At 35.7% G+C, this 16,529-nt stretch overlaps 2 protein-coding genes across 5 annotated transcripts; both read right to left on the bottom strand.

Annotated features, from left to right (window-relative positions):
• Positions 1 to 1,415: 1,415 nt before the first annotated feature.
• Positions 1,416 to 6,427, bottom strand: LOC140036727 (uncharacterized). 2 transcript variants are annotated; one of them, XM_072079238.1, is made up of 7 exons: positions 6,194 to 6,427; positions 5,788 to 6,087; positions 5,006 to 5,205; positions 2,824 to 2,964; positions 2,657 to 2,737; positions 1,762 to 1,886; positions 1,416 to 1,671 (listed from the first exon to the last, which is right to left on the bottom strand). In XM_072079238.1, exons 2-7 carry the CDS (start codon positions 6,011 to 6,013, stop codon positions 1,623 to 1,625), a joined length of 822 nt encoding a protein of 273 aa, XP_071935339.1. In that variant the 5' UTR covers positions 6,014 to 6,087; positions 6,194 to 6,427; the 3' UTR covers positions 1,416 to 1,622. The 2 variants fall into 2 exon arrangements, with proteins under 2 accessions (XP_071935339.1, XP_071935338.1); XM_072079237.1 differs by lacking the exon at positions 6,194 to 6,427 and having other exon boundaries at positions 5,788 to 6,155.
• A 2,254-nt stretch (positions 6,428 to 8,681) lies between these two features.
• Positions 8,682 to 14,264, bottom strand: LOC113731178 (probable alkaline/neutral invertase B). Of its 3 annotated transcripts, none has more exons than XM_072079236.1 (5): positions 14,103 to 14,264; positions 12,847 to 13,339; positions 11,791 to 12,222; positions 9,852 to 10,410; positions 8,682 to 9,333 (listed from the first exon to the last, which is right to left on the bottom strand). In XM_072079236.1, exons 2-5 carry the CDS (start codon positions 13,270 to 13,272, stop codon positions 9,038 to 9,040), a joined length of 1,713 nt encoding a protein of 570 aa, XP_071935337.1. In that variant the 5' UTR covers positions 13,273 to 13,339; positions 14,103 to 14,264; the 3' UTR covers positions 8,682 to 9,037. The 3 variants fall into 3 exon arrangements, with proteins under 3 accessions (XP_071935337.1, XP_027112081.2, XP_027112082.2); XM_027256280.2 differs by lacking the exon at positions 14,103 to 14,264 and adding an exon at positions 13,833 to 14,032; XM_027256281.2 differs by lacking the exon at positions 14,103 to 14,264 and adding an exon at positions 13,488 to 13,785.
• Positions 14,265 to 16,529: the final 2,265 nt, after the last annotated feature.

The following is a 16,529-nucleotide window of genomic DNA, read 5'->3' as shown; positions in this document are numbered from 1 at the left end:
TTGATCCGAATACGACCCATCAATCCGCAACGGGTCAATTTCGGATTGTAGTTTCGCACTGTGGTTGGCGGATCAATTTTGGATTGATCTGAATCTGAAATTTTCGGATTGACCTGATATGATCTGAAACATAATTTCAATTTACTAATTTAACACTATAGTTTCTAATAAAACCAATTTTGCACAAGACTAATTACATAATCAAATAATAAAAATCTCGATAAAACAATCCTATACCAGATCTGAAATAAATTAAAACATTGAAAAAGTATTTTATTCCAAACCAGATTTAAAATAAACTAAGACACTATAAAAGTAAAAAATAATATAATACATTATTTGTCCAAACATAATAATTTCAACTTCACACAAGTTAAACAAATTTATTTAGGATTAAGTGATTAATGCCTTTGGGAAAAAAAAAAGAATAACTTAGTTTAGTTGGATAAAATATTTTTATATTTATTAAAAAAAATTTAATTCATAAATGGGTTATCGGATCAACCCATGAATGACCTGAATTCGATCTATTTTCTTTTCGAATTTATCAAGTCGATCCGATTCTGATTCCAACCTGTAAAATCTCAATCCAAACTCATTAATTTTGTGTTAAATTCATGTAGTATTTTCAATTCGTATCCAAAATTATCACCCCTATTTTTGTGGGCCTATACACTAACTCTTTAACTTTGAGAACTTTTCTTGTTCATTTTCTGAGGAACTTTCACATCTCATTGCAAACAGGAAAGAAACGAGGAAAGTTGTAGGCTTTTGGCATATCAAGTCGCAAACGAAAAGACGCTTACCAAAAACAATAAAATGAGACTTACCAAAAAGGGTCAACTGGTTCTTGAAAGTATGCAAGGATCGTACATGCCAAATGCTAGAGCTAGACCACTTCTTTTCCAAGATAATCGTCATATCTTCCCATCTTTGTAGCTTGATACCACCACATATCCCTTACTATCACTCGTTAATAACAATTTCCATTCTATAGGCACTGTCCAATTTCTGCTGGGCAAAAAATGGCTCCCAAACGTCAACATTCTTTTCTTTCCTTTTCTTTTCTTTTTTTTGGTGTCAATGAATATTCCGAAATTTAAGCACCGTCCTAACATTCAAGTTTCCTGTTGCGGGCAACACCAATATGATACACTCTCTTGAGAGCTACACATCTTTTGAACAAAAAAGGCTAAAACAAGATGAAAACAGCACCGCGTAGTTAGTGATTTCCTGCTCCACCCGCTGAATAATACAGCTAAGGGGTCGTTGAAAAACAGCAGCTATTATCCAAGGTGATTTCTCTATAACCAATCTATCTTTTAATGCATGAGCACTTGAAGCAACAAAAGTGTATCTGCTTGATTACGCATATCTTTTTGGTTTTATGCGTGTTTAGGATGGCCAATAAGCTATTATCTGTTACCAAGTAATGATTAATTAGATATCAAAGTTGCTCGAATAGCCAACTTTACAGACCATCACTCCCTTAAATTTCGACACTGAATTACCAGCAACCAACATGAACCGTGAGGAGAGAGCCCTGACAAAAAAGTTAAAAAGAAAACAATCGACTACTACATTCAACTTCTTTTTGGTGGCCTGCTCAGACAGATAATGAATCATACTACTCCAGAAGGAAGGCGTAAGACCAGCTGTCCTCCAAAAACACTGCAACATGGATAGAAATGTTCAAAAAAACAGCTATCATTCTAGATTCCATGAGCTCGAGAATAATAAAGTACAAGAAGTTGAGTTCACCTTTTCACGTAATAATAACAGAAGTCTGCTAGAATGAACGTTTGAACAATTTCAGATATAAGCACCATGGAAGGCCACAGTCCATATCCCAAAGCCGTAAGCAGATGGCCACGACTGTCCAGAACCTGTCAAAATGAAGAAAAATCACGCCAACAATTAGTCAAAGTCATGTTAACAAAGTTTCAGTTTGGGGGAAGAGCAAATTCACACAAACCGTTTAACATGTCCGAGCTCTTTTTGGAGGATTTCAACTAATCAGCTATGTGCTTAACAAAGGGCAATCTGTCTGCCTAGACAAGGTTGTCTAGTGACTTAAAAGGACAGTACTCTGGACATAGGAAAGCAACTAACACCCGAGTGCCACTTTGAGCCAGTGCAAGTATACCCTCTTTCTACTCTGACTATGCATAGTTTCAAAAGAACTCAATCCCACGCAAATCAGCAATATAAACATCATCCTATACCATATTTCATATCCAATTGCTCTGATGAAGTCCATGCTTATTAACCCACCACCACTTTTGCCTGAACTATTTGACACGCAGTCATAATATACCATAAACACTGATCAAACACAAGGACATGGACACATATCAAAGGCGATCTGTCAGTAAAACACTATTGATGTTTACCTAATTTTTTTTAAGTCCTTAAGAATGAATAAATTAGCTTATGGTACTGCATGTTCTCCAACTATGTTCTAAGCCAACTATTTTTCCAAACTTCACCTCAGAGTTCGTGTCAAAGTCAACTAATTATTACCATCTAAAAAGAACCAACATGATTTTGTCGACAATGAGACCAATGTTAATTCGCATACTGAGCAGATGTCAGATGATATCAGATAGTTTCTCATACTCCAAGAAATGTACATAATGAAGTGAGTAATTCAAACCTGGAGAACCCAATGAGCACAGCTTAAAAACCTTGCAATACCCAATGCAAATACATAATGAGCTGTGAATGGCTCAACAATCTGCAATGAACAATATAAAAGTATCACCACGACGACCAGTAATCAAACCAATATCAGACAAAGGTCTCTTGGCTTGGTGATTCTACCTTAGTGTTTTGCATAACTCGCAACTGAGGCAGCACAGAAACAGCTTCAAGATATACACAGAAACCCCAGGCAATCCTGTTGATGATGTGATGTGATGTGGATGGATGAATTAGTATAGCTAAAACAGCGCAAGGTACTACCTGCACACAATAAGAAACCAATGCTATCATTAAAAAAGGACAAGAAAAGAAAAGCCATAGGAGTAAAAAACAAACAAGGACATGTGAACAAATCTAACAAAGGAAAACAAATGACGAGAAAAAGTGGATGAAAACTAAAATAAAAAATAGCCCAATATTAAAGGGTCTTGTTCTCTGTCTCAGAGACTTGAGTCTAACAAGGAAAAAGAAACGACAAGAAAAAGTGGTTGAAAATTTAAAAAAAAAAAAAAAAGAAGCACAATCTTAAGGGGCCTTGTTCTGTCTCAGAACAGAGACTCGAGTTACACTCTCCTAACCCCAACCAGTTTCTTCCTCCTCCACACACACACACAAAACCCCCCCCCCCCCCAAAAAAAATGCAAAAAAAGAGGAGGAAAAAATCAAATTAACGTTGTGTGATAGGCCTAGCCATAATAAACCAAGTATTCACCAATACAAACCCATAACCTCAAAAACTTTCTCCCTCACTAAACCTGTTTATGGACAATATTTTCTAAATGTTGACGAACAGCCTATTACGCTAATCGAGAGTTATAAGTAAAAAGAAAATTCATCACGGACACAAGAAAGGACACAAAGTGTTATCCAGAAAGAATAGATAAACCACAAGCTTTAGTAGTAACATAGATACACTATCCACCTAATGGGGAAAGCAAGCAATTTATGTAAGCACAGACAGCATGAGAAAACTAATCCATTGAAACACTTTGGAACAGAAAACAACAAAGGAAAGGGATACAGTGCAAGAAGGAATCTGAAATGACCAACACTCAATTTCAAACTATCGATAGAAGAAGACATGCTATATGTCAAATTGAGCTTAATTATTTGTTTCACTCAGCTTCACCTATCTCCCAATACATACTTGCACGCTTAGTCGCATAACATATTGAAAGCATAATTCTACCTTACTAAATCCTACATGTTATGAATCACTGACTGCATCCGTAACTGAGTGATAATCCAGCACCTTACTTTACGTGGCAAATCTATATTCCAAGCATATGTACTGGGAGGATTCAAAACTATTGTGGGAAGTAAATGATTTATCATATCATGTGACATTGCAAGAGCTATCGCAGTTGACTAATCAAAAATTTGATATATAGAGTTCATTTAAATTTTTAGAGACCAAATCAAACCTTTCAAGATCCTGAAATAATAGTGGCAACTTCTCAAATCCTCCGGTACCCTATTCCTCTCTGCAACCATTTTTGACTAAATTTTTCAAGTGCAGAAATGTCAATGCATACGAAAGACAGAGTTTATTTCTTCTCTATTACTATGGTTTTATTTTACAAACCATCCCTTTACTCATTTCGGAGATACAGAAATTCCTTATATGCTTCCCATACCCATATTAGTGCCATGTTATGTAAGCACAAGTTCTTTAGGACCAAGAGCTGAGTCACTGTCATTTCAAATTCAGTGATATTATCATCCTGAGTCTAATTCTTAATGCCACATACTATTGTTAATGCCAAATTTTATATATTGAATGTGACAAAGTGAGTGAAACCACGATATAATTTTGGTACCATGAAATTGCATTTTGTAAATGAGTACTTAGTCAGTTCACCTTGTATAAATGTGTTAAAAACTTAGCATAGTTCACTTTGTATACATGTGTTAGAACTTAGCATACAAAACATACGTGAGTGGACATCAACTGAATTTAACATCTCCACCTCTGCATAACCTAAAATGTGCTCAATGCATCAGCACGTGTACCCTTTTACAAAACCACTGACTAAGTTCCAATACACGTGTTGCCAACCAAAGTCCACCTAACTCACTGCAAATTCAAATTCAACTAAAGCAAACACACTTATTTGAAGCACCAAAAGACACTCATCAAATTCATGGTCAGTGTAGCACAAGGTCATCTAGGATCTTGGATAACCAACGAAAAAGTACTAACTCGTAGAAAAATTACAATGAAGAGCGACAGCAAACATCAAATGTCAATGCATCCTATATAAGGAAATGATCAATTGCATGCAAACAATCTGGGACTCACCACATAATACAATGCAAAGTTGTCTTTGTCTTCCATGTAACTCGACTTCAACTTAAAACGGATCATATAGATAACCCACAAGGTTGTTGCCAAAGTAGCTAAATCAAGCAAAGTGTGTATATCATATTCCATCACAAAACTGCAGTAAAGCCTAACAGCCAAAAACATAGCTGTTAGCTCCTGGGACTTGAGTGAAAGCCCTACACAAAATCCAATTAGACAACTGAACAATTAGTAAATGATAAAAAAGGTAAAATCAATAGAAATTGAATAAACAAATGCAGGCATTAGATTCTACAAAACAAACAACGCCAACACCCTCTCTCCCCCCCCCCAAAAAAAAAAACCCTCCAAGAATTGAAGCAAAACGAAATGGTAAACACTCTAGAAAAAGGGGCAATTGTTATATTCTTCCCTCCAGAACTCATTAAAGGAAAGCCTAAAAAGATCAACAGCCAAGCGCAATTGAGCTCGTAGCGAATTAAGAAAAGAGAATTAAAAATCGCATCTTTTTCTGATATCAACTTAACTACTCTTTACAAAACAATTTAAAAAAAAATTTTAAAACAGAAAACCCACATCTTAATGCCTTTTTAATTGAAAGTCCCCAAAAAAACTCGAAAAAAGAAAACCCACTATCCAAAACAAGATCCTTCCGCAATATGTAAAATAAAGCTCAAATTTTGCCGTCAGAAACGATGAAATAATCAACAAAAATAAAAAAGAGAAAAAAGAATTGAGAAGCCTACAGAGGATTCGAAATTAAGGGAAGTTGGAGATACCAGCGCAGGTCTTCTCCTTCATAAGCTTATAGATAAGGACAGAAATTCCAATGGAGTGAACGGCCTCGGCAGCAACAAAGAGGTTATCGTGATCGTGAACGATAGCACGGAGGAGAACAAGGGCCGCCATACCGGAAATCACGGCGAGGAAACCTTTGACCTTGGGTGGTTGCCTCCGTACCCATGTTTTGACGGCTTGGATCGGCCTCTTCCCTGTGCCCCTCATTCTGATTCCGGTGGTGTTGGTGATTGTTGTTGGCTTGGCTACTGACGTTGCTGGGGTAGGCTACCTTACTCCTCCTAGCAATGAAACAAACGGACACTGATTTACAGGAAAAAAAAATGAAATACAATTAAACACGAAATTGAATATATTTATATTTGGATGCAGATATAACATAAATACCCTATCGGCCTTCTCTTTTTCTGTTTAAATTAAACCCATATCGTATTTGGATATAAATATAACGAAGAAAAAGATGTGGAAATTGAAAAAAGTCAACCACTCTACGAGGATGCAGCAGGCTGATTCGTCGATTATAGCTTAGAGTCTCACGCAGTCAGTCTGACCAACTTAATAAGGAATTAGCAAGCTGACCTCCTGTTTTGCTTGGATACCGCTTTTTCTTTTCTTTTTTTTGCAAAATTTTATTGTATCACAAATATGTTCTTAAATTATTTTTTAAATTTTTTTAGCCGTCTTTTAATGTCGCGTATATCCCTAGAAAAAAATCGTACAGTATTTAATCTAACACATTTTTACAAAATATGCTTAACCCAAACAAATTTGTCACATTTTTTAGTTGAAAAAAAAAAAGGTTATGCTTACACTTATTTGTTCTCTTTAGACTTTTGAACGGGCAAACTTGTAACCGGAAAAAGGGGTGCTGACACTTCGAGAAAAATGAATAATTGGCCGATTCAATTTGGATCGAAATTTACTTAAGTTCCATGGGTGCAACCAAAAGTCAGCAATTGCGTTTTAGTTGTATCTTGTGGGGTTAATTTAGGTGTTGTTTATGAACTTCTTGTCAAAAAGAAAAAAGACATGTTTGTGAGGTTAAAATCATAGTGAGTGAGTGTTAGTTAGTGCTTAGTAGAGGCTCCGCTGTTCCCTCTTCCTGTGTCCCACATCGTTTGTTGAGTGTGTGTGTGAGTAATACTTAAGTTCCATGGGTACTACCAAAAGTCAGCAATTGCCTTTTGGTTGTATTTTGTGGGGTTAATATAGGTATTGTTTATGAACTTCTTGTCAAAAAAAAAAAATTGGATAGAAAAATCGGATATCAATAAAAGGAAATTCGAGAAAATCGATTAAGATCCAATCTTAAATTTTGGTAAAACAATTTGAGAATAGATATTGAAATTCAATTCTCGAATTCCCGATTACTGACTGAATTACCGAATTTCATATTTTAATTAAATATTTTATATATTTCATGCCTACTAATATATAATATGTATTAGTTATTAGTGTTATAAGTTATAATTTATGCTTATAAACAAATATGTGATCTTAAAACATAGCATTAATTAACATATTAATAACTTTTATATTATTAATTACATACTAAATATACTTAACTAATCTATATTAGAAAACCAACCTAAAATTTCGGATATTTTATTGAAATATTGATTATTCGGTTGAAATCCAATTACCAAACAAAAGTTTGGACAGTAATTAAATGTTGATCTTGCTAAAAAAAAATAGAATTTTTTAATCGAATTATTGGCCGATGAACACTGCTCACTGAACCAGCCTAATGCAATTAAAGTTTTACTGGATAGATATAATACTCCTACACATATACATATATATATATATATATATATTATAAGGATTTTTTTTGAAAATACAATAGAAGAATAAGTGTAAAATTATGAGTATAAATGTCATAAGTTTATTAGTCGTTTTCTACATTTAGCCTAAAAGACTGTATTTTTGAAATTTATGAAATAAAAAAGCTGTTTAATTAAGGTTACACGCTATGCATTATGCACCTTTGGTACAGTGTACACACAGAATCTTTAAGACGGTTAGATTACCGCATAAAAATAATAATACTTCTAGTAACATTTTGTTGAATCTTTTGTATGAAATCGTTAAGAAGCCGTCTGAAAAGTGGAGTTTTCTGAAGAAGCTAGTAAAGGGCAAAGAAAACAGGCAAACTTCCTGCTCTCAGATTTGACTTCAAAAGCGCTAGTAAGTACTTTGAAACAAAATAAATGTGAGTTGCATGTTCAGTAGACTTCACATTGAAGACCACAGCCATTTGTTTTTTGATTGCTCTGTGACTAATAGTATTTGGAGTTTTTTCAAATCCAAATGTGCTGTCCAATGGCCTCAAACCAATTGGAGCAATTTGATTGATTGGGTTGGAATTCACTTGGAAGGCAAATTTCTTGCTAAAACCCAAGCAAGAGTTTTGTTAGCAGCTGCTGTTTTGCTGCATTTGGAAAGAAAGGAATTCAAGGGAATTCAGGAATGAATGCAGGGATACAAAAGTTGTTCAAGAAGAGATCTTTCAAATAGTTAGATGCAGATTGTCCTCATTCAAGAAAGTCAAGAAGACGGATACTAATAAATAGCTGCAAAGGATTTGGTTGTTATCAAAGAATATTTATTCAATTTGAAATTTTAGTGTTAGCAAGGATTTGGTTGTTACCAAAGAACATTTGTTCAATTTGAAATTTTAGTGTTAGCTGCTGCTGCTGCTTCTTTTGTAATTGGCACACAAAGTATCTCAAACTGTTGTGACATTAGCATCGAATGTAAGTTGTGTAAGCTAAAGTTGTTGATTTGAGACATATCATGTATGTTATTTTGATTCTTATGTACTAATAAATTCTTACTTATCCAAAAAAAAAAAAAAAAAAAAAACTCTGAAACAGAAGAAAATTTGAAGAGACTTTATACTAAGTGCAAAATGACAGCAAAAAATACTAGCTGGAGAAAAGAATCCAGATAACGCTAAGCATTTAGAAGTAAAAGAGCCGACAGAATCATATGTATCTGCTAACTGGTTAGTGCAAGTTCCTGACTGAAAACTATTAATAGGAAAGCTCATCTTTCACAGAATTCTTGATGAGCTAAAAATCTTTGGTCCCTCCTATAGCCCAAATATATGCCTTTTGCCCTTTCCCTTCTATTCAATTACTTGGTTCAACTGTGCAAGTATCTCCATTCATCCCGAGAAATGAGGGAGAAACTGAGGTCGCAGGCAAGGAGAAAGAACATGGAGAAGCTTCAATTGGTCCATGATGATGATCTCCTCAAGACAGGCTTCAGATGCTTGTCTTCTTCAAGTGCAACCATTCCCAGATGTGAAGGGTCTTCAAGCATCATTTTTGCGACCAGGTAGCCAGCAATGGACCATGTTTGGTTTCTTCTAGCCTGTTTCCCAATGAACCGACCAAGTTTGCCATCGTAGTATTCAGGCCAGCCATCTTTTGAAAGCCTGGTTTCAGCAAGTTCAATGGCACGCCGTGCTAGCTGAGGCCGTCCTATCTTGATACATGCAGCTGTCAGGAGCCATAATAGCACTGCAACGAAAAATTAAACAATTATAAGCAAAACCTTAAAAGGGTTCATTTCTCACATTCTCTATAGCATTGCCTCACCCAAAATGATATTAATCTAAGCATTTTACCCAGATAAAAGGTATACAGATACCGCAAGCTTTTCACTTTTCACTTTTTCAGGATAAAGCAATTACAGTACATAAAAAAATAATCACCCCGTCCATGACCGTTCAACAAGAAGGATGCCAGCATCAATATGCAGGTACACGGTAACGATACTTTAACAACTCCATAAAATCAGTACAACAATATCCACCTCAGAAAATGGATACTGTTTCTTCTTTTGACAATCTCAAGACCATAACCATTAAAAAACTCAAGCATTTTTTCAACCAACAAACCACTATGATGTAGTCAAGAAACAAGTTACTTGAGAACTTGAAACCAGACATACAAACAATCATCAGATTGTTCTGTTTTCTAGCGCAGGTGCACTTCCGATTAAATTGCAAAGTATGGTAATCTAAATGAAAGCTTACCAGGCCATGATCCTCCATTATGGTAGCTCCACCTAATATTCTTTGGATCACATCCAGTAATGATCTGCCATTCGTGGCCCTCTATAGCTGGATAACAAACCTTCAGAGGCATATCTCCAACAAGTTCCTGCCAACGAGACTCAATAAGATCCATAATGGCAGTTGCCTGTTCAGGTGTTGCTAAGGATGACAATATTGCAATGCAATTGCCCAAGCAAAACCAACGAAAGTCCATGTTTGAAGGGCCAACATTTCCAACAAAGTAGCCACCAAGTGTTGGCATGAAATCGAATATCCATTCTGGAAGAGAATCAGGCATGATATTGAATTTATTTACTGCTGTGTGGGAGTACTCCTCAGTTTTATACCGATATATGTCATTGAGCTGCTTCATATCTATCCAAAAGTAACTTCTCATGTGATAACTCAAAGCATGAAGACGCTTATCTATCCGTTCCATAAACTCCTTCCCTTCAGCATCTTGCTTGAGCAAAACCAAGGCGCATCTCAAGGCCATGAAAAAAAGTGCTTGTATTTCAATTGGGTATCCATAAACACCCTGAGGAGAAAAGGAAAAATAATACTCTAAAACATGAGAGCATAGAACTCAATGCTAAGGAAAAAGCTCTTCCAAGTAATCATTCACCCTTTGAAAGCAAAAATTAAGAGCTTTTGGCAGTGTTTGATTGCAAGCATAAACACTAGCTTCTGATTTAGTGATCATTGGTCAATTCAAGTAAGTACATGAAGTAATTGCTTTCCTACAAAAGTAAGGATTAAATTTTGAATCACAACCCCAAAAAAAGAAGACGAAGAAGAAGAAGAAGGGAACTTCTTAAAATCTGAATAGCGACTGAGCATCATTGACCAACATGGATAATGACATTGTAATCTATCTTCCAGAGGGATAAGTACAACAAAAACAAAAATCTCCAGAGCCTTGCAGCCATAATAGCCCTCAATCATGCGAGACAGGAGGACAACAATTTAAAAACCATTAACTGCATGGTTTTTCCAACTGTAATTTTTTTCTGAACTTCTGCAAAACAGAAGCTGAGCTGATTGCATACCAGTAGTCAGGTACTGTTTCCAACTTAAGTTCATCCACCTTCTAGATCTGAAGAGTCAAATGCTCAACACACTTAATTCTGGATTTCTGGTTTCTAAACTGAACACCTACTCCTCCATTGAATATTCAGAGACCAACTAGCTTCTCAATTCTACAGAACAATACTTAATATCACTATTCCAACAATGACATTTTTGTTCAAGAAGCACCTTACAAACAGTTCCATATGTTTAGGCTTCCAGCACGATTCACAACCACTAATTCTAGCCTTACAAAGTTTAGTTAAAGCAAACGGCCAAAAATATTGCATAGGGATCAAGTAGACATCTGACATATAGGAAGCAAATTCTGATGTGCCTTTGAGCTGTGTTCTTATTTGTTTTTATGGGTGTAATATCTTTGTATCTTTAGTTCACTACAGTCTAATACCTCCATTGGCATCTTGCTTATCCAAAACACAGTGTTACAAAACTTTGTATCTATTGGACAGCAAGCAACAAATATAATGCTGATTGGATCTATGTTAACATTCAGCAGGGGATGTGGAATAATAGATGTAGAAGCTATATCTTTGATACCATAAAATCAACTCTATGATGAAAATTTTAATGAAAAATCAGCAATATGTGAATGAAAGTTTTGAGCTGTAAGGTGTAAGAATTGGAGAAGCTCCAGTCAACCACCAAAGTCATTTCTCACTGACAGTAGTTTACTCATTCCTGTTACTTCCAATCATATCAAAACCATAAGATCATTGAGCGAGAGGAGTTCTAAAGAAAGGAGAAATAAAAAGCAAAGAAACAAATGTAGAGAAAAGCCTATCTCACAAGCAACAAAACTAAAAATTAGCATAGACTGTCGGGAACTCACCATTCTGCGATCAATCATACAGCATCCATCAGCACAAAGAAGAGTTGGGAATGTGTCATATCCTTCTGAAAGGCATAAACTGAGAATTAGCCGCATGCCTTTCTGACACTCAGGCATCTCAGCCAAAGAAGAATCTCCTGTTGACCTTGTGTATGCTCGAAGTAATATGATCCACCAAAACCCAGAATCAACGGGAGCCACTCTTCCTATTGCACTCTCGCCAAAATCTGCCATCAATGTCTCAGTATTCCTGACTGGGTCATGGAGTACTTTGAAACTAGCAGGCATCACACCCTCTCCCAATTGGAATCGATCAATCTTTTTCTCCCATGACTGAAGCCGAAGGGTCTTCAAGATGAAATTTTTCACTATTTCAGGTTCTCCATTCATCAGAAAGGCCAATGCACTAGGAACAAAATCTCTGACAAACACCTACATGAAAAAAAGATGTCAATCACCACATGTACAAATGGAATAGGATGGAATAGGCCTGTAAAAGTATCATATGCCATTTTATCTAAATGCAAGCTGGAGGCAGATAGAGTAATTGGAGGAAAAGAAAAACAGATAAAAAAATTAATAGTAATTTTTTCTTCAAAATAACATAAAGCATAACAACACCTTATCCAAATGACAGTTTGCAAATGATTTTCCATATTATCCATGGACTGGCTATTAGGAATCTCTATTTCATGCGATGCGCTCTGCCATTCTAACAACTCTAAAAGCCCATTTATGATGAACATACTTGTTGGTAGCCTAACGCTGGTCATGCATCAAGTAGAATATAAACTACCAATCAACCTTTAGTTAACGTAGGTAAACAACACATTCACTAGAGATTACAGCACCTTAATCCCTGCATTTAACTGAGAAGAGACGAGATAACGCCACAAATCAGAACCCAATCTTCATGTTCTAATACCTACGTGCTCTCAAGTGAAAATGAATTAAATTGCTACTACTCACGAGTCAAAAAAAAAAAAATTGTTCGCGAAAACTAAATACTGCTCTAGAAAGATAGAAGTAACGTTTTCAATGTATCACTTGCTTCACCTGGTCATAGTTGAGTTTTTCTTCAGAACTGTCTAATGCTGCAATGGTCCCAACCGGTTGACCACGAAAATAGACCAATGAACGGCGTAAAGTTTCCCATGCCTCAGCAATCATGGGATGTGGCTCGTATCCGAATAATGACCTCGGAGTATTAAGGAGAGACCTTTTACTGGGGGAAAAAAAACCGTCAAAATGATCTAAAGCTCCATAGTAGTTATCCGCCCTCGACGGGGGACAAGGAGAATGTCCCATTGGTAATTCAGTAAGTGACCTTTCATCAAATGATCGCTGTCTATCTATATTCAGATTCTTAGGCCTATCTGGCAACTTGGAGAAATCATACTCTTCTAGTTCAAAAACACTACTCGACGAATCAACATTCTTGATAGTACCATTTTGAGAAACATCAGCAGAAAGGGTAGACATTCTTGAAGCCTTTAATTGTCTTCAAGAAAAGTAGTTCCGGGGCAAACTATATCAGCAGCTTAGCATTCTGCATTTCATAAATCAAGATTCAGCCAAAAAAACCCTCACGTGCGACGTGCAGAATGACAGATAAAATCATTTCAGCAAAAAATTAAGATATGGGTTCAACAAGTAATGTTTGCTAATGTGCTTTAATTCCAGAGACAGATAGATACCGCCAATCAAATATTCCTTGGCGTACTGACGTCCAACAAAAATAATTAAAACAGGAGGAAAGAAGACAAGAAAGAAGAAAGGCAGCCAAAAAAATAATAATAAAGGCAGAGACGCCGCCCCCGCGGCGCCCCCGGTGGAGGGAGAGAACATCATTTTATCTTAGACCAGAACTCAGGACTTAAAGAACTCCCATTTGGCAGAAGAAGTGGAATAGGTATTGGGACATGCATGAAACGAAACGAGAGAAAACCCAGATTCAGAAAACAGATAATACATATATTAAAGCAGAGAAAACGAAGAAAACCAAACTATGAACAGCACCGATGATCAATAGCATCACTTACGCAAAGCTTTTTAAGGATTGAGGAGTGAGAACAATTAATAATGAAAGAAATAGAGATCCCACGAAAAGGCTGAATATAAAGAAAGGACCACCAGGCTAGAATATAGAGACATGGGAAATCTCTTATATCGTCAGTAATAGGGACAAAATATCAACAGGTAGGCCTGGAGAAGCCTGGGGTATATAATTGAAAGATGCTGACCCAAAGCAGCAGCTTGGTCACGTAAGGACAATCAACATCTACACATATTTCTTAGGTCACGGAAATTACATGAATTGCAATACAGGGTAAAAATGCTCTGCATTCACCAGCCAATTTGGGCGTGGGAAGAGGGGTAGCTGGCTTCATACGTCATGCGTGGCGGAGGGCTATGCCATTCGAAAACTGCAACTGTGTGAGCGATTTGGTAAATCTATGATATGTTAATCATGTATACGTAAGTTGTAAACTCTGTAACACCCTTCAATATTTTGTGTCGAAGGATTCGATGTCTAAATCAAGTTGGCTACTCATATTGTGCCGTCATTTGAAGTTTGAAATTGGACTGGGGGAAAAAAATGGGAGTGTGAGTTCTCCATGCCTGCTATCTAGCATTTTCAAGCGTCCCATCAGTACCAAGTAGTAAATGGTTGTAAAAAACTAGTATTATGTTCTTTGTCCATCACACGTTATATATAAAGTGCGACCCACTAACATCACTTCTATTTTTTTGAGGATTAATCTTGTATATCTTATACATATATACACTATCACCATCACATATATGATACATGTATAAAATTTAAATTTTAAATTCAAATTTTACTCATGTATCATTCATCCAATTCGTGATGATGTATACACTGATAGTGTATATAAAATTTACTTTTTTTCTATCCATCCTCGCAATATTTATTATACTTATATACGATGGAGAAGAGAGAACCCAACTAAACCATGTTAAGAGCCAAAAGTTAGACAGTTGAGTCCAATAAGTATCAATCATTTATTCTACTTATACACTATAAAAATTATGTAAAGAGGGTAAAGGTTGCACCAGTTATACTGGAAGATTGTGTAGACCAACACACTCAAAATTTTTTTGATGAAAAGGAAACTGAATTTACTGTGCAGATTTAGTAAGTAAGGTTTAAACTCTTGACTTGGAACCGAAAGAGATTTAAAAAGTCTTTCATGGCGAACTTGGCAAACCCGTATTAGTTGATTATTAGCGATGAGGAAATTAGACGCGAACGATTGTCAGTTCAATCGACTCAAATTTGTGCATTTCAACATAATATAATCTTTTGTTCAATTATGCAAATCAATATGAATGTAATTCATAATATAAATATAGAAAACTGTGAACTTCAGACGCGACATTAGAAATGTTGCACATCATGTGATCTAGGTCTTGGGATTTTGCTTCTTTTTTCGGATAATCATGTCCCTCGTACATTGGGTCCACAACTGTTGTGAAATTGACGGACGGAGTTGGTTCTGGTATTTTTGTTATGCCATGTGCAGTTAAAAAGTGCCGTGGGGACTTGTGCAGCTTAAGCTGATGATGGAAGGGGCCACGGGGCAGGGGTTGTTTAGTCCGTACCTGTGAAGGGAGCAATCCTAATAATAATGCATGTTTGTTTATAGGGATCTGTGTCTGGTAGTGCACGTGTACGATCAGTAGATCCAACCACCAAAAGGGTTGGGAAAAAGAGCACGGGGCTGGCGCCCTGAGGGGGGGCTTGGTTGGCGTCCCTAATTGGCAAAATTGCTTTCTGCGGCTTGGACTATTGGTCTTCAACTAGTGGGAATACCCGTGCATAGCACGGTGCTGACATTATTGAAAAAAAAAATAAAATGGTGAACAAATAAAGGTGAAAAAATTTTACCAATAAAATTAAAATATAATATATGTTTAACAATAGTTTAAAATATAATAGAATGTATATATCATTCAAAACCCGTCTTTTTTCGGTTGTATAAGAATTTTTTTTATCATTGTATGAGAATTGTTAACAAAAAAATACAATAGTTAATATAGAATAGCATCAATATAATTTAATACAATTGTGTTGTAATCAAATGAAAAATACGCACCAATTGAATTGTTATTAGCACCCATCGTTAATGAAGTAATCCCTATATAAAAATATTTTGGTACATGTAGTAATTGGTAATCTATAAAATAAAATAAATTGCTAATCTATAAAATTGCTAAGTTGTCTATAAATAGCATCAATAGAATGTAATACAATTGTATTGTAATCGAACAATTGTAATACAATTGTATTGTATTTTATCTATAGTTGATTTAGCAAGATAGTGCAGCCAAAAAGTGTGTATGTAAGATGAGTATGACGATATAAGAAACTGTATATTTACCATGATCACGCAAAATCATTGGTGATGTGGATGCCTGGTGATCTTGAGGACAATTAGATTTTTCATTTCTTTGATCTAGAAATAAAATATATATTAAATTAAAAATCAATAGTTTATGTATTTATTTTATGTGTAAATAGTGATACATTGTATGAGAACTGTTAACAAAAAAAATACAATAATTAATATAGAAATAGCATCAATAGAATTTAATAGAATTGCATTGTAATCAAATGAAAACAATTACAGAGAAGTGGTTACCTGAACTAAGGAATGCAGTTTTAAATGCTCAAAAGTGCCTTGACGATTGCACATATGTCAGGGGCTTGGTGA

This window comes from Coffea arabica, chromosome 2e (assembly GCF_036785885.1).
Source record: "Coffea arabica cultivar ET-39 chromosome 2e, Coffea Arabica ET-39 HiFi, whole genome shotgun sequence".
NCBI lineage: Eukaryota > Viridiplantae > Streptophyta > Magnoliopsida > Gentianales > Rubiaceae > Coffea > Coffea arabica.
Note: the sequence above shows the minus strand (reverse complement) of the source record. Positions and strands in the feature narration are given on the sequence as shown.